The sequence below is a fragment of the Phyllobates terribilis genome, unplaced genomic scaffold (assembly GCF_046119375.1).
Source record: "Phyllobates terribilis strain yellow unplaced genomic scaffold, ASM4611937v1 Scaffold_5__5_contigs__length_657084704, whole genome shotgun sequence".
Classification (NCBI taxonomy): Eukaryota; Metazoa; Chordata; class Amphibia; order Anura; family Dendrobatidae; genus Phyllobates; species Phyllobates terribilis.
The window spans coordinates 299,498,828-299,517,858 of NW_027362765.1; the positions used below are offsets into that span (position 1 = coordinate 299,498,828).

At 44.2% G+C, this 19,031-nt stretch overlaps 1 protein-coding gene across 8 annotated transcripts in view; it reads right to left on the bottom strand.

Annotated features, from left to right (window-relative positions):
- The window catches only part of LOC141273062 (uncharacterized), a 62,453-nt gene that overhangs the window by 43,041 nt on the left and 381 nt on the right, over window positions 1–19,031 (bottom strand). For 6 of the 8 annotated variants that reach the window (XM_073684409.1, XM_073684408.1, XM_073684407.1 and 3 more), the window contains exon 2: window positions 16,089–16,446. The exons of 1 other annotated variant lie outside the window; for it this stretch is intronic. In XM_073684409.1, coding sequence (XP_073540510.1) covers window positions 16,089–16,274 — 186 coding nt within the window. In that variant the 5' untranslated portion in view covers window positions 16,275–16,446. Of the gene's footprint in view, window positions 1–16,088; window positions 16,447–18,652; window positions 19,030–19,031 lie in introns of those variants that run through there. One more of the 8 variants, XM_073684403.1, reaches the window with a different exon arrangement.

Here is a 19,031-nt window from a genome sequence, read left to right on the forward strand (position 1 = left end):
CATGAGAAATTGGATTTGGTAGTGTTGAATAACTTGCCTTCTCCAGTAATATTGGGTTTGCCCTGGTTAAAATTTCACAATCCTGTACTAGATTGGTCTACCAGTGAAATTAAATCCTGGAGCCATAAATGTTATGACAAGTGTTGTAACGGGCGTATTGCAGCTTTGGATAGGGGAGAATTGCCTGTTCCTATTCAGGATTTTTGGAGAGTTTTTTCTGAGAAAGAATCGCAGGTTTTGCCTCCCCATAGAGACTATGATTGTTCTATTGAATTTGTCCCTGGAGCGACTCTTCCTAAGAGTCGTTTATTTAACCTTACTATTCCTGAGAGGAAGGCTTTGGAGGAATACATACAGACAAGCTTGGCCGCCGGTCACATTAGGCCCTCTAAGTCTCCTGTGGCGGTTGGATTTTTTTTTGTAAAAAAAAAGGACGGCGGTTTACGTCCTTGTCTGGATTTTCGTGAGATTAACAAAATTACGGTACGCAATCCTTACCCACTGCCATTGATTCCTGATCTGTTTAACCAGTTATTGGGGGCCAAGTGGTTCTCTAAAATTGACCTTAAGGGGGCATACAATCTGTTGCGCATGAAGGAGGGTGACGAATGGAAGACTGCTTTTAACACTCCTGTGGGTCATTTTGAGAATCTGGTTATGCCTTTTGGTCTTACTAATGCTCCTGCATTTTTTCAGAATCTGATTAATGACATCCTTAGACCTTTGATCGGTAAAAATGTGGTTGTGTATTTGGATGACATTTTGATTTATTCGCCAGATCTGGAGTCTCATTGGCGGAGCGTGCGTGAGGTATTACAGTTATTAATGGACAATTCGCTTTTTGCTAAGCTGGAGAAATGTGAGTTCGCTGTACAGAGAATTAGTTTTTTGGGCTACATTATCTCCAGCAAAGGTTTTGAGATGGATCCGGTTAAGGTTCAGGCTGTGCAGGAATGGCCTAGGCCTATTGGTTTGAAATCGATACAGAGGTTTTTGGGTTTCGCCAATTACTATAGAAAATTCATAAAAATTTTTTCTAGTATTGTCAAACCTCTGACTGATCTCACCAGGAAAGGTGCTGATGCGGTTCAGTGGTCTTCTGAGGCCATTGAAGCTTTTGTGTATCTCAAGGAGAGGTTCACCTCTGCTCCCATCCTTATGCAGCCTGATGTTACTAGGCCGTTTTTGGTTGAGGTTGATGCTTCCTCTGTGGGGGTTGGCGCAGTATTGTCTCAGGATAACGGGGATGGATTACATCCCTGTGCCTTTTTTTCAAAAAAATTTTCGGAGACTGAACTGAATTACGATATTGGTAATCGGGAATTATTGGCTATTAAACTCGCATTTGAACACTGGCGCCACTTCTTGGAAGGTGCGGAATTTCCCGTTCAGGTTCTTACGGATCATAAAAATCTGATATATCTTGATGCTGCCAAGCGCCTGAATGCCCGTCAGGCTAGGTGGGCACTGTTTTTCTCGCGGTTTAATTTCTCCGTTACTTACATCCCTGGTACTAAGAATGTTAAGGCGGATGCCTTGTCTCGCAGTTTTTCTCCCATAGTCGGTGGTGAGAAAGAGGAGAACATTTTACAAGAAGGTGTTGTGATAGCTGCTTTAGACTCCGTTTTGGAAGATGAGATTCTTAAAGCTCAGGAGAATGCCCCATCTAACACTCCTCATGGGAGGTTGTTTGTGCCTGGGACCTTTAGGAGAGATTTGTTTGTTGAGTGTCACGAATCTCGGTTGGCAGGTCATCCCGGAATCTCTGAGACCAAGAGACTGGTGGGTCGCAGTTTTTGGTGGCCTGGATGGCAGAAGGAAGTCATTAAGTGGGTGCGCCAATGTACTATATGTGCTAGATCTAAGTCCTCACATACTCCTGCTGCGGGGTTGCTTTGTCCTTTGGAGGTCCCCAGTGCTCCTTGGACACATTTGGCTATGGACTTTATAACTGACCTTCCCCCCTCTGAGGGTTTTATTGTCATCTGGGTGGTCGTGGACCGTTTTAGCAAGATGTGTCACTTGGTTCCCTTCGTCAAACTGCCCTGCGCTAAAACTCTCGCTAAGGCCTTTGTCAAGGAAATTGTCAGACTTCATGGCGTTCCTACTGACATTGTTTCTGATAGGGGTCCTCAGTTCGTGGCTCGTTTTTGGCGTGCCTTTTGTGACAGGTTGGGAATTCATTTGTCGTTTTCGTCCGGATATCATCCTGAATCTAATGGCCAGACAGAAAGGAAAAACCAGGATGTTGAGCAGTTCTTGCGGTGTTTTGTGGCAGACAATCAAGAGGGGTGGTCTGAGTTTCTGCCACTTGCCGAATTTGCTCTGAACAATCATACATCTTCTTCTGCTGGTTGTTCGTCTTTTTTTTGTTGTTCTGGGAGACATCCGTCGTTTGGGTCGTTCTCCAAGTTGGGATCTGCCGTGCCTGAGGAGGAGAATTTTTCCGGTGATTTGGAAAGAGTTTGGACGGATGTGCGTGGTAATCTTCAGGAGGCCAACAGAAAATCTAAAGACTACTTTGATAGGAAACGACAGGAGGTTTTGTTCGCTGTTGGTGACATGGTTTGGTTGTCCTCTAGGAATCTGCGGTTGAGGATTCCTTCTAAGAAATTGGGTCCCAAGTTTGTAGGGCCCTTTAAGGTGCTTCAGGTTGTCAACCAATCTGCTGTTAGGTTGGAGGTTCCTACCTCCTGGAGAATTAATCCGGTCTTTCATGTCTCTCTGTTAAAAAAAGCTGTTGTGTCGGATGGTGACGCCTCTGCCTCTGTTCCTCCGGTGGTGGAGGACGGGGAATATGAAATTTCTCGCATCCTTGACTCTAGACGGTATAGAGGTAGTTTGCAGTATCTTGTGGCCTGGAAAGGTTTCGGACCCGAGGATAACTCTTGGGTGAGGTCAGATGATGTTTCCGCGTCCAGACTTATCAGAGCGTTTCACAGGAGATTTCCTGATAAGCCTGGTCCTAGGGGATCCGGAGGATCCTCTTAGAAGGGGGGGTACTGTTAGAACCTTGCTCTTAGGTTTTTTCCTTTGCTGGTCACATGACCTTGTTGGCCTATTTAATCCTGCTCCGCCCTTCTGGCTTTGCTGGACTTCATTGTATATCTACTTTCTAGCTAGCCTGTGCTCTGTATCTAACTCTGTTTGTTTGCTTGGTCTACGGACCTCTATGTTCTATCTATTTTGTTTGTTCGTCTGTCTGCTACTATTTCTGTTAGGAGGTGTCCCATATTCCTCCCAGTCCTTAGTACTTGTAGGGATTCCCTCCCCACATCTATAGGTCTCCGTACAGACTAGATTAGGACTTTAGCAGGTCTGATCGCAGGATCAGGTTCCCTGTTACATCGTAGGGATTCAGCTGAGTCCTATAGTAGGGACAGATCTCCTCTCTTTCCTTAGCTTTGGTAGCAGAACATAACACTTTGTCCCTGACTTGTTTGAAGATCTCATTGGTCTTCATGGTGGTGTTTGGTTAGTGATGCCTCTTACTTAATGGTGTTGCAGCCTCTGTGGCCTTTCAGAAAAGGTGTGAATATACTGACAGACCATGTGACACCTAGATTGCACACAGGTGGACTTCCGACTTCCTATCACTAAGCATGTGACTTATGAAGGTAATTGCTTGCACCAGAAATTTTTAGGGGCATATATATATATAAAATATATTAGATGGTGGCCCGATTCTAACGCATCAGGTATTCTAGAATATGTATGCGGCCCACCGGGCGCAATTAACAGAGCTGTGTTTAAATTTGGCGCCAATATTGCTGATTGGTCACGGCCGCGGCCAATCAGCAGAGCGTTGTTTAAATTTAGCGCCCAAGTCGCTGATTGGTCGCGTCTGGCATCCGCGACCAATCAGCAGAGCGTTGTTTAAATTTGGCGCCAATCTCGCTGATTGGGCGCGGCTGGCAGCCGCGACCAATAAACACAGCAGTGTTTAAATGTGGCGTCAACATCGGTGATTGGTCGCGGCCGCTATTTAAATGTGGCGCCCAAATCGGTGATTGGTCGCGGGCAGCGGCCGCGACCAATCAGCACAGCGGTGTTTAAATTTTGCGCCAAGATCACTGATTGGTCGGGTGCGGAGACCGCGACCAATCAGCGAATCGTATTGGTGAGGACCGGGGAGCGGAATCGTATTGGTGAGGACCGGGGAGTGGCGCTGCCTGTGCGGCTACTTCCGCTGCGAGAAGCCGGGACATGAGCGGGCGCTCGCAGCAGAAGTATCCCGACCGGCAGCGCCACTCCCCGGTCCTCCCTTGACACCCTAGCCGCTGATCTCCCAACAGTAGCCGCATGGTGTTACTAAGGTCCGGACATTTGTGTTCAAAATCGCTGATTGATCACCCATTTGGGCGCCACATTTAAATATCGGCCGCGACCAATCACCGATCTTGGCGCCACATTTAAACACCGCTGTGCTGATTGGTCGTGGACGCTGCCCGCGACCAATCACCGATTTGGGCGCCACATTTAAATAGCGTCCGCAACCAATCAGCACAGCGGTGTTTAAATGTGTCTGCAAGATCGGTGATTGGTCGCGGCCGAAGACCGCGACCAATCAGCGATTTGTGCGCCACATTTAAATAGCGGCCACGACCAATCACCGATCTTGCAGAGACATTTAAACACCGCTGTGCTGATTGGTCGCCGACGCTGCCCGCAACCAATCACCGATTTGGGCGCCACATTTAAATAGCGGCCGCGACCGCACAGCGGTGTTTAAATGTCTCTGCAAGATCGATGATTGGTCGCGGCCGCTATTTAAATGTGGCGCACAAATCGGTGATTGGTCGCAGTCTTCGGCCGCGACCAATCACTGATCTTGCCGCAAAAGTTAAACACCGCTGTGCTGATTCGTCGCGGACGCGCCCGTGACCAATCACCGATTTGGGCGACACATTTAAACACCGCTGTGCTGATTGGTCACGGACGCTATTTAAATGTGGCGCCCAAATCGGTGATTGGTCGCGAGCAGCGGCCGCGACCAATCAGCACAGCGGTGTTTAACTTTTGGGCCAAGATCAGTGATTGGTCGCGATCTCTCGCCGCGACCAATCAGCGAATCGTATTGGTCAGGACCGGCGCTGCCTGTGCGGCTACTTCCGCTGCGAGAACCCGGGGGCATGAGCGGGCGCTCGCAGCAGAAGTATCCCGACTCGCAGAGCCGCTCCCCGGTCCTCCCTTGACACCCTAGCCGCATGGAGGTCAGCAGCGCCGGCGGTCGGGAGATGAGTGCCTCACGCCGGTCATCTCCCGGCTGCATCGCCGCTGAGCTCCGTCCCGCAGATGAGCCGCTAACGGCCGCCATCTTTTTTCAGAAATCCCGCGGCGCTGATTGGCCGCTGCCGGACCAATGAGCGACGCGAGATTTCCTGGACAGACGGGAAAAGACGAAATATAATGACGTAACATATTTATCGGTCACAATGTTCTCCCGATTTCAAGGCACTTCAGTCCCTTCCGGCGTCATGTCACCGCTTTTTAACCTGCCGGCTCACTGTGTGGAGTGGAAGTTGCTTTCTCATTGTAAATTTATGAGACTCAGAAAAGGGCTTGCAAAGACTTGTTTTGAGTCTCAGAATTGTATTAAGAAAATTAAAAAAGTGACCTCTACTCTGCACAGCAAGCAGTGTGTGATTTGGCAGGTCACAAACGAAGTCACATGATGTTGTATAGGACCAGAACGCTGCTGAAACCGGGAGAAGATGGCGACCAGCGAGTATGTTACCATCATCATCTCACTTACACGCAAGATCCCTAACAAAAGAGCAAACAAAAAAGACTGGAGTGGGTCTTTAAAAAAATAAATGAAAAAGTATATGCAGTATCGTTCAAAATATGCACCCCTCGGCGGCGTGGTCTGGAGTCCTGTGATATAGAAAGCAGGAATCCTGAGCTCCAGTGATTCATCCTGGAAACCGACTATTTAAGCGAATCAAAGAAGATAGATGTGTTTGGGACCTTATTTGGAAGCTGCAGGACAGTCCCAGGAACACTTATGAGACTCAGTCCACCCTCTTACACCCAGTAATACCGGAGAAACATGTCCTGGAAGCGTGTGAATGCGGATCGGTGAGTTTCCCAGCATCTGTATCAGGCTGGGTGCCCACGTAGCGTTTTACAAGCGTTTATGCTGCGGAAATTCCGCAGCATAAACGCTTGGGAAACGCTTGGTAATCCGCCCCCCTATGGTCCCCAATGTCAATGCCCATGCTGCGGATTTTTCCGCAGCGTTTATGCTGCGCTCAAAAATCCGCAGCATGTCCATTAATTTTGCGGACACGCAGCGTAATCGCCGCTATTGACTTGCATTGGACCGCATGACATCCGCATCACTGCATTTGCACATGCGGATATCACACGGTTCAATGTGAGGATGGTACCCAAGTCTGGAGGAGAGAAGACTCTCATCCAGACCTGGGTACCATAGAAAACTGTAAAAAAAGAATTTAAAATAAAAAATAAAGTTTATACTCCCCTTCCGATGTCCTCCCGGTGTTTTGTCTGCTCCGTCCGGTGTCTTGCAATGTTCGCGTTGATGTGAAGGACCTGCCATGACGTCACTGAGTCATGTGACCCATCACATGGCTCAATGACGTCACCGCAGGTCCTTCACACCCCCGCAAGCAGTGCAAGACAGCGGACGGAGCAGACAAAACACCGGGAAGACATCAGAAGGTGAGTATAAACTTTATTTTTTTCATTTTTCACCATTCTTATTCTTTTTTTTTTAACTAACTTGGTCACACTACTATAAATCCATGCCGGTTGCATGGATTTATATAGTGTGACCAAGTTGTCAAGCACTTTTCCAAGTGATGCTAAAATCGCTTGGAAAAGCGCTTGATAACCCGCATGCAGAAATGCATGCAAAGACGCTTCACAAACGCTTCTACCTGGCGGGAAAACCGCATTTAAAATCCGCATGCGTTTTTCCTGCCAGGGAGAAGTGTACAAAATATCCAGCATTTCTGCATCGTGGGTACTTAGCCTCAATGCGCCCTAAAAAATAGTCCCATCATTCCGGCCAATATCGCGACCATTGTTTGATGATCGCGCTTGAAACCCAACTAGAAGGATGCGGACCGGCTGTGGGAGCATTTTAAGACCCTCTCCGCCTCCCTACGCCGAGGTACACCGGAGCTATTCGCAGAAGACGCGAGCAGGGACGACGCGATGAGACGGGGAATTCCATGGTCATGTGCATCAGTGGGCCTGAAAGCAGCTCTCTACTCCTCCGGATCCAGCGGCACCCGCACCTGGAAGGAGTGAGGAGACAAAGGGAGCCCCAGTTTCCTGCGGTAAGCCCCGTAATACCTTGGGACCCCAAGCTCTGCTACCCCAACCCCCAGAAGGGACCCAGGAGGATTCCCTCTATTGTGACCTAGGTGGACAAATAGCAGGAAAACTGCAAGGAAATGGCAGGGTAATCGCAAAGCCACAATGAACTGCGGCTGCTCTCTCACGGGGCGAAGTGTTGCCAGATGGTAGCAGGGAAGGTCAATTTGCCCCGGCATGGTTACAGCATCATCTGAAGCCCTGGATTCCTATGTTAAGCAGTGCCTTGTCTAGCTGTAGGTCCACTACAGCACTTAACCCCAGCTACTGTAACAGCTAAGAACTGGAGACCCCGCTGTTCAGGAGTATACCTGAATTATCATCTCACAGTTCACTTGCTAAAAGTGTGGTGGTCCTGATCATCACAGGTGAAACTTCAGCAAAAACCTTTGGAAATCTAACATTGTTATTGCTTTGTTTACTATTCTTAGTCCCAACGACTTGTGAGGAAGTGGGACTGGAACTGTTCCCTACTATTTACCTGAGCCATACCATCTCCCAGCTCATCACCCTATCTAATGAAAATGCACGGGGAAGATTACACCTGCAATAGCTAATATCCTGGTGAGTTGATTGATCTGGACCTTAATCTGTTACTTCCCAGGGAAAGGCTTGATAGCATTTACTGGACTTTGAACTCTATACAACTATTGCAGCCATCCTTATCTGCCATCCAGGATCTTTGTTCCACTGTTTATCACTTCTCTGGTTCTAATTGTCATAGGGTCCAAAGGTCTAGAAGAGTTATTATATCTACACTTCTTTAGCAACATCACTTAATTCTGTTAATATTACTGTACTAGTGACCTAGAAGCTACTATTTGCAGTCATTGATGAGGGACACAGTCGATCTCTACTCTTTACATCCCTGATTTCCTGCCATAACCACACTTTCTTCATAAGTTAGACATAATATCTAGAGATTCTTGACTTCATAACTACTAGAGTTAAAGGCCACACATCCTATCAGTGGCCACAAACGCACTTAGACCTGTTAAATCTTCACGTCCCTAACCCTGGGATATTGCCTTTGAGCATCCTTGGGCTTACCCTTCCCTTTTAAGCTTAAGGTTGGACCAGACGTCCCACTTACAACAACACTAATACAGTCAATTACTCTCACCAATCCTTTCACAATGGATAAAAGTGACACTAAGCCAAAAATCTCTATTGAAAAGGACAACAAAACCTCAGATAGTGCTAAGCCAAGATCCCAGAAAGAGAGACAAATCCACTCCCATTTACACTCTACTTCTTCCGCCTCAAATGTTATGGAAGATACCCCCACACTTACTATCCCTTTTAAATGAAGATCCCTTGAAGAGAGACGACCTCAATATGGAGAGGCCAACGTCCAAACTACACTCCTCATACAGTGGGGAGGTCAAAGAGGGCACCTACCAGAAACTCTCTACCAATGTCTACAAAGACAAGTACCTCTATTGAAGCTCTCTCAGCTGAAGAAATGGACCTATCAATCTCAGCAAAAAGAAAAGAGTCTGGCGACTGGGGCTATAGGGACTCAACATCTCAGGAAAACTCAGAGGAAGACGTCGAAGATAACTCACCCAATCAGAGCCCAAACAAAAACCGTCCTAGACTCGACCAATTGATTACAACTTCTTGAGACACAGATAAACAAAAATACTTTATTAGATTCGAAGACCTCCACACCTCTGACAAAAACGCCTCCGAAAACTTTATGAGGGACCTCATGAAGGCTTTAAATGACAACACGGAGCTGGGGTTTGAAAGGCAGACGCAACTACTTCAAATCAAGCTTGAGCATCTTTACTCAAATATTTGAAGAAAATGAAAAAAAAAAAAAAAATAGTCTCAGTTGAAAGAAGACCGAAAACCTTTCAGACTTGGAGGACTGCAATCACAGGAATAACATTAAACAAAAAAGGATCTCAAAAAGTATCTCTCAAAACAACCTAGCTGATTTTGTAAATTTTTTGTTAAAAAAGCAAAACAACAAACACTCTACCAAACCTTACAGATAATGACCTCTCTATAGACAAAACCCATAGTCTTCCCTGTCCATCAGCCAGACAAATTAATCAAGAAAATACAGCCAATTAGGAAGGGTGAACTAATACTTCTCGAAGATTTTAACATGGTAGTGGATGGCCATATGGACTCATCTTCTGCCACAAGACATACCTCCCAAACTCTACATAAATGGCTAGCAAAAAATGAACTCTTTGACGTATTCTGCTGCATAAGCATAACATCTAGGGAATACACACACTTCTCTGACGTCCACAAATCCTCATCCCGAATTGACTTATTTGTCATGTACGCCTTCACTCTCTCTAAATTTACTGAGATCTTAATTATGTCCAGATCCATCTCAGATCATTCCCTCATGATGGGAAAAATCTTGATAGGCCCTCTTCTCCAAACCAAACAGCTGTGGAGATGCAACTCAACGCTTTTACAAATCCCCTCTTACAAAACCGAAATTGAATCTGCTATAAAAAACTATTTTGCCGAAAACTCCTCTGACGAAATCAGCCCTTTTCACATTTGGAACGCCTATAAGGTGGTCATTAGGGGAGTTCTGATGAAAATTTCATCAACTCACAAAAGGGAAAAAGCAACTCACTCCAATCCCTTATTAAATCTAAGGAAGATCTTCAATCTAGAGTCACTTCTCCCTCACCCACCTTACAACGGGACATTTTAGCACTAAGACAAGAACTCAAAAAAGAGCTGTTCTCCTCTTACGACTCATACACTCCCTGACAGAAGTTGTGTCGCTTATCCATGTTATGTAAATAAAAGCTTATAACCTGACATTAACTTCATCCATTGGTTTTATAAATTACTCTTTTGAAAGCGCAAACCCTCCCAAATTTGGTTTAGGTTAAGAAAATAAATTGGCATCAATGCTGAAATATTGATCATTTAATGAACACAGAATGGTCAGATTTTGGCAAGACAAAAGTTTTGTCGCCCACAGAAAGTAATATGATATTCAAACAAATAATTATCTTAAAATACAAATATATGTTGCATAACATTGGTGAATGACGTTGTGGTACTATTAGAGTCATATTTAATATTTTGTGTGACTTCCATGAGCTTGAAGGACTGCATCCATGCAGTTCAACAATGATTCACACAATTTATTAATGAAGTCATCACGAATAGCAAAGAATGCAATCTTACATGCCACCCAGAGTTCATCTAGATTCTTTGGTTTTGTCTTCCAAGCTTCCTCTTTCATCCTACCCCAAACATGCCCAATGATGTTCATGTCTGGTGACTGGGCTGGCCAGTCCTTGAGCACCTTGATCTTTTTTGCCTGGAGGAACTTTGTCGTAGAGATGGATGTATGAGATGGAGCACCATCCTGCTGCAGGATTTGACCCCTTTTATGATTTGGAATGTAAGAGGCAGCTAATACTTCTTGATATTTTAGGCTATTGATTATTGCCTTCCACCTTGCAAATGTTTCGCACACCCCCATACTAAATGTAACCCCAGACCATGATATTTCCACCACCAAATTTAACTGTTTTCTGGGTGTATTTTGGATCCATATGGGCTCCAGTAGGTCTCCTGCAGTATTTGCGGCGGCTGTGGTGTAATTCTACTGAAGATTCATCAGAGAAATCCACCTTCTGCCACTTTTCCAGCGTCCATCTGTTTAGCAGGCTGTGGGACTTTGCAAATGCCACACGGTTTTTTATTTGCCTTTTGTTTAGTGCTGGCTTCGGGGCACTGATTCGACCATGGAGGCCATTTCGAGACAGAATCCTACAAACTGTTCTAGTTGACACAGGGACTTGAGGTGACCAGGCCTGTTGGAGCTCTGCTGCAGTGGAAGAGGGGCTTGCTTTGGATTTTCTAACCAACAAACGTTCCTCCTGAGCAGTTGTCTTGCGGGGTCTGCCGGACCTGGGCTTGTCAAACACATCTCCAGTCTCTTCAAATCTTTTTTTTCATTCTTTGTACTTGACGCTGAGACACATTAAAGATGCCAGCCATCTCTGCAGTGGATCTGGTCGTCAGCCTCTCGATAATCAAGGCTTTGGTCGCGGGGTGGATTTTTGGCATGTTGCCAGAGCTCAAGTTGCAGTTCATCTGAAGGTCTGGGGTGCTGGGTTCCTTTTTATACACACCCACTAATTAACCGATCATTTACTGAGCACTGGTGAGGATGTAAACTAGGATTGGGTGCATTATATGGCCAGGCAACAAAACTTTTGTCTTGCCAAAAATCTGACCATTCTGTGTTCATTAAATGATCAATATTTCAGCATTGATGCCAATTTATTTTCTTAACCTAAAGCAAATTTGGGAGGGTTTGAGCTTTCAAAATAGTAATTTATAAAACCAATGGATGAATTTAACGTCAGGTTATAAGCTTTTATTTACATAACATGGATAAGCGACATAACTTCTGTCAGGGAGTGTACATTAAATCTTGTAAATTTAACTCATACTCCTCTCTGAATAAACCGACCAAGTTCATGTCACAGAGAATAAAACACATCAGAATCAAACAAAGGATTAAAAAACTTCTATCCTCGAGAGGTATAAACAAATACCATCCCAAAGACATAGCAGATACCTTTGCTGACTATTACTCTATACAATCTTAACTCAGATCACACCATCATTCATCCAAACGAAGAAAATATTAACAAATTCCTTTCAAAAATCAATCTTCGAAAAATCAAACAAACAAACTGATTTAGACTCCCTAAATGCCCCCTTTTCCAAAGAAGAGATTCTAGACACAATACAAAAGCTTAAGAGTATGAAATCTCCTGGTCCCGACGGCTTCAATATCGAGTACTTTAGAAATTTCAGTTTACTTCTAACACTTCACTTGGCCAAAGTTTTCAACCTGGCTTTGACTCAGGGTTCCTTCCCAACAGAAATGCTTGAAGCCACAATTATTTTAATCCCCAAATCGAAGAAGGACCCTGAACAAGTAAAGAACTATAGACTGATTTCCCTAATAAACTCGGATATAAAAATGTACTCAAAGATCCTAGCAAATAGATTAGCTCAGGGAGAATATTTTCCAATCCACAATAACTAAATAGGCTCTATAGCAGGCCGCCAATCTACCAACAGGACCAGGAGACACCTGAATATTATAAAAAAGATCAAATCCTCAAATCTCCCCTCCATTCTCCTCACCTTAGATGCCGAAAAAGGCATTTGACAGACTAAATTGGACCTACCTCAAATCAACACTCTCCACATTCGGTCTCAACAATCAGATATTGTCTATCTTGGCATTACCGTATTTTTTGGACTGTAAGACGCACTTTTTTCCCCAAACCATCACTGATTGAGGTCTAGTGTGAAGTTTCCACAAGCAGCTTGGCTTGTGTGCCTCTCCACTCTTCCTCCAGACTGTGGGACCTTGATTTCCAAATGAAATGCAAAATTTACTTTCATCTGAAAACAACACCTTGGACCACTGAGCAACAGTCCAGGTCTTTTTCTCCTTGGCCCAGGTAAGATGCTTCTGGCATTGTCTATTGGTCATTAGTGGCTTGACACAAGGAATGCGACACTTGTAGCCAGGAGTCAAAGTCATGGAGTCGGAATAAAATGGACCAACTCCGACTCCTATAATCGAGTGATTCTAGTGAATCCTGCTTTGAGCAGGGGGTTGGACCAGATGACCCAGGAGGTCCCTTCCAACTCTACCATTCTATGATTCTATGATATAATAAATTGGGTACAGTAGTACAATGCAGTTTGTGGGGAATATTTTTTCATAAGAATTTGGGAAAGTTATGAAATATCCTATGTCTATCCTATTCCTGATCTAAGGGTCTAGACTTTTAGCTGAGATGAATCTGTGCTACAGTAAAATAATCACTTAAACATGAGCCATGTATGAAGGAGTAGGTGTCGTGGAGTCGGTGTCAAGGAAATTGAGGAATCTGAGTCGGAGGTTTGCTTTACCGACTCAACAGCCCTGCTTGTAGCCCATGTCCTGAATACATCTGTGTGTGGTGGCTCTTGAAGCAATGACTCCAGCAGCAGTCCACTCCTTGTGAATCTCCCCCAAATTTTTGAATGGCCTTTCCTTAACAATCCTGTGGTCATCTCGGTTGCTTGTGAATCTTTTTCTACCACACTTTTTCCTTCCACTCAACTTTCCATTAATATGCTTGGATACAACACTCTGTGAACAGCCAGCTTCTTTAGCAATGACCTTTTGTGGCTTACCCTCCTTATGGATTGTGTCAATGACTGCCTAGTGGACATCTGTCAAGTCAGCAGTCTTCCCTGTGATTGTGGAGCCTACTGAAACAAATTAATGGACCTTTTAAAAAGCTTAGGAAGCCTTTGCAGGGGTTTTTTGTTAATTATTCTAATTTACTGAGATAATGAGTTTTGTGTTTTCATTGGCTGTAAGTCATAATCTTCAACATTAACAGAAATAAACACTTGAAATAGATCACTCTGTAATGACTCTACATAATATGAGTTTCACGTTTTGTATTGAAGAACTGAAATAAATTAACTTTTTGATGATATTCTAATTTTGTGAGAAGCACCTGTATGTTCTTAGGGAGGGCAGATAAAACAGGCTGTAGGTAGGAAGGAAAGCAACTGGAGGGGAAAAGAGTAATGATATCATCCTGTACTGATATATGAGAGCTCATGAAGGAAGCAAGCCTATACTCAACATGTTATAAACAAGCATACATGTTTCTTGATGAAGGGTATTAAACAAAACGTTGCCAAACACTTGTTCTACAAATAAAATCCCTTAAAGGGGATATCCGGGACTTTTTTTTTTTTACATGACTATGTGCCTAAGAATTAACAGACAGGTTGCTGCTAACTAACTACCTATTGTGTCCGATGCAGATTTCTGCTGGCGCAGACCGCTCCTCCCAGTGATTCAGCAGCTACCACTGACGTCACGTCAGCAGAGCAGTGGTTTCTATTCGGCTTTGCTCGGTTGACGGGGCTCAACTGTCAACGTCATGCTGGTTGACAACTGGCTCTCCACTGCCTAACTGTGGGAAGCCAGTTCTCAATCAGAATGACATCAGCAGTCATGCCCCATTGACAGGGCAGCCCCGGAAGAAGAGCTGCTCTGTTGATATGAGCCACACTACCGGCGGCAGTAGTGGTTATTGACTGCTCTGTGCAAGGTACGACAGACAGGTAATTAGAAACTACATGCCAGTTAGTTGTTATGCACATAGTAAAAAAAAAATACTGGACAACCTCTTTAAGGTATTAACCCCTTTACGACCTATGACGTATAGGTATGTCATAGGTCCTGTGCCGGCACTCCATGCGGGCTCCAGCACTGAGCCCGCATGTTTTCAGGCACATGACAGCTGATCTGATCAGCTGTCATGTGCCTATAAACAGCCGCGGGTGGAATCACGATCCACCCGCGTCTGTTAACTAGTTAAATGCCGCTGTCAATCTCTGACAGCGGCATTTAACTTGCGCTTACCGGAAGCGCGTCATTAGCTCTGCCCATTGACGACTGTCACAAGATCGCAGGGCACCGATCGATGGGTTGGCAACTTGGCATGACAACCCGGGTTCTGTAGGAGACCCCTGTGGTTGTAATTGCTGAACTGCTGAAGTCCTGCTATGTGTAACACAAGTGATCAGATGATAGCAGCTTCAAGTCTCCTAAGGAGACTATTGAAGCATGTGAAAAGTAAAAAAAAAAAAGTTTAAAAATATCAAAAATGTTTAAAAAAATATATAAAAAAGTTCAAATCACCCCAGTTTTGCCCCATTCACAATAAAACAAAAAAAAGCAAAAATACACAGATTTGGTATCACCGCGTTCAGAATAGCCCAATTAATATAAAGAATTAATCCGATAGGTAAACGGCGTAAAAGAAATCAAAACGCCAGAATTAAGTTTTTTTGGTTGCCGCAACATTGTAATAAAATGCAACAAAGGGCGATCAAAGCTCAATCCCACACCCGGTCCCAGATCACAGGGAAAAAGGGAGACGCTATGGGTCTCTAAAAATGGTGCCAATTATTATTATTTTTTTCACCACTTAAATAAAAAAGAACCTATACATGTTTGGCGTCTACAAACTCGTAATGACCTGGAGAATCATACTGGCAGGTCAGTTTTAGCATTCAGTGAACGTGGTTAAAAACAAAACAAAACACACTATTGTGGAATTGCACTTTTTTCAATTTCACCACACTTGGATTTTTTTTTCCCCCCGTTTTCCAGTACACAATATGGTAAAAAGCAATGGTGTCGTTCAAAAGTACAACTGGTCCCTCAAAAAACAAGACCTCACATATTGATGGAAAAATAAGGTCTCTGGGAAGAAGAGGTGCAAAAAATGAAAACGCAAAAACGGAAAAATCCAAGGTCGTTAAGGTATAATCACAGCTGACTGAGTGCTGCTCTATATATTCCATATGTATTGAAGTCTGGATGGGTCTATGAAACTTGTGCTTCTCAGGTTCCATAAAATTCCTATTCTAAGAATAGATCAACAAAGTAGTGAACAACCCCTTTAGTTATGCTACGCAATCAAATGATTTGGCTGAGAAGGGAGAGATGAGGAGCACGTGCTCCCCATCTCAGTTAGCTCAGCCAAATCATAGAATATAACTAATATGTGATGAAAGCATGCATCAATTCTGTGGGTACATTTTTTCTAGGAGACTTTTTGTGAAATGGCCCGTCTTTGTGACCATGTTTACATCGCCTATGAAACTTACTTATGAAATACAATCCTAGGCCTTACCTGTACTGCGGACAGCTCTTGTTTCTCTACCCAAGAGTAAGCTTTCGCTTGGTCCTCGGTGGAGACTGTCGGAACAGCGTCTGTCATTAACATGCCTTTCTCTCCTCGCTCTATATAACATCCTTTTGTAAAATGCTCACAGCCAACTTGATCGGTGTTGTGCGTCCTCTTTACTATGACATCCATAGCAGTTTTATCAATGTTCTTGAACACTTGTCCACTTTGTTCTATGGGTTTTAACCAGACTTTAATTTGACTCCGGTTGAAAGGAAACCCATCTGCAGGATTATATAGCCGTAACTCTTCCTTTTCCCGGAATAATTCTTGCAATAATTAACAATACATTTTAAGATTTTTGCTGGAAGAAAATTCATTTTTTTAATTTTTTTTTAAAATTTCAATTATACAGAAAAATTTTAATCCCTTTCCCTGACAGCCGGTTTTTGTTGTTATCCATCCCATATTTCCAAGAGATAACTGTATTTCTCATCAACATACCTGTATAAGAGTTCATTTTTGCATAAGTAATTGTATTTCTAATGTATTCAAAATTCCTTGTAGGGTAGGGTGTAAAAAATATATTTATACAGAGTTCATTATGCATTAAAAACGTTACCCTTCTTTGCCATATCAGTACAATGCCAAATTTACATCTTTTTCGCTACTTTTCCAAAATTAGACTGTCGCTAATGTCCGAGAAACAAAGATTTTTTTTTGCCAATGGTGCAATGCGAGAGTGTTATTTATTGCAAGGAAATCTGTAGTTATGATAAAGGCCACATAGCCATGTATCACTACCAAAGGCAAAAATATTTGAGACATTTCCGGCATATAAAATGATATCCCATAAAATGCATGATACATAATGGGCCAAAAAATGGAACCGGAATGTGTGGGAGTAATAGGGGCCCATTTACCTCCAGTTATCACTTAGGAGAAGAGAAGAAGGCCATGTCTGAATGTGGCTCTAACCATTGTAAGATGAATTGCCAGGAACTACAATATATAGAACCCCAAGCATAGATGGACACCCATAGAAATCACATATTTTGTGAGTAGATAACCATACACTGGCAAACAATTCTGCACAGACGATTGTGGGCCACACAGAATTGAACAATGGCCCCATGTGACCTCCAGTTTTGCACATCTGCTTTAGATCATTATGGATATGGTAGTACCAATTATGCTTTGTGGAGTTGTTGTTTTTTTACATAGTAAATGAAGAAAGGGGGTGGTTTGTAATGTTGGTTATAAATTCTTTTCAATCACCATTAGGGACTTGAATGTGTGATCCATTGTGTAATACATGGCACACTTCTCTATTGCAGTGCATTCTGCCAGCCTCTTATTAGGTCTTGCCTTTGACTGGGCTTATTAGAGTACTAACATGGCAAACCTCGCGGAGAGTACCAAGCCAGCGTAAGGAGACTTATAGGCCATGTAATGCTCCTCTGGTAATTTAAATACGCAAATAGCCTCTTCTTATACTAAGTCATGTGGCAATGCTTGTTAAAGGGCCGATATTGACTTTTAGGATTCCTACATTCAATAGGTGGTGCCAGAGATAAAATCCCCTTCCTTTTGAAGAAGCTATTTGCATATTTAAATTCCCAGAGGAACATGGCATGGCCTAGAAGTCTCCTTACTGAAGAGGGGCAACACCCCGAAACATGTGTCTACAAATGGAGTTTCTGGTTTGGCTTCTTATCCCAAGTCAAGTGGCAAGGCTCGTTAATGTGTTGATATAGACTTTTAGGATTCCTACATCTAATAGGTGGCGCCAGAGATAAAGTTTTCCTTCTTAAGATGCTATTTCCATATCCTGTGGGTACAAGAAGCCTTTAGGTCCTTGTATGGCCCTTAAAGGATTCCAAGTGAAAGTGGAGTAAACGTCAATCATAAGATCACTCCGAGTAGAGCTCAGGTATCTCTAGAACTGCCATTGATAGTGAATGAGGCAATAGCAGCCATAACTCTCCCATTTAAAGGGAACCTGTCAGCTAAATCATGCTGCAAACCATGGGCAGTATGAACCAGATCCTGACTGCACAATTGCAGCCAGGTATATTTTTCTGCAAAACTACCGGCATCGCTTTAAAAATCCACCCCTGGCTGGCTTCCCCCCAAATAATGCCAGGCGATTGGCAATTCTCTTCCTATGTGCACACACATGGACGACACTTGTCACATCCAGCAGCGCCAGGAAGGGCCGGGGCCAACGCCAGGAAGAGCCAGGGCCAACGCCCGGAAGAGCCAGGGCCAACGCCAGGAAGAGCCAGGGCCGAACTAGCCTCATATCTGGCCGGGGTGGATCTTTAAACGATATGTTCTCTGAACTACCAAAGCATTTCACTGGGGAAATTACCTGGCTGCAGTCATGCAGCCTGGATGTGATTTGTGCTGGCCCTAGCAGCATCAGTCCACTGATGGGTTCCCTTTAATCCTGAAGCAATGAGGAACAATGGGGGGATAGGACCCCTATTCTATTTATATGGTACACGCAACAAGAAAGCACATATCCTGTGAGGAGACAAAGGAGTGTTCCTCACAGAAGACATTACCTGTGGTACAACCCTTTAAGGAAAGCCTAGATCTCTTCTACTAGGTCCATTCCTGACTTGATGCACCGCAGTAGAGGCCATGGCAGCCCCGTCCCTTCTTCCATTGCCCTTCAGTGTAGTCTACACCCTGGGAGGGGGTCAGCACCCTATCACGTGCGGCTATGTTCAGACACACATTGCAGTTCTGTAGGTCGTCATTTTGAGCGGTCTGCTTGCTCTCAGTAAATGGAAACAATTCTCCCTCATAAAGGGCGCAGCAGCCGAGGACTCGCATGGCGCCCGGCTCCTACCCACGGGAGGACTATCAGCAGTCACATCTGGAGACACACTGACTGCTGCACTACGGCGGCGACAGTGCTAGAGCTGTATGAGGAAGGAA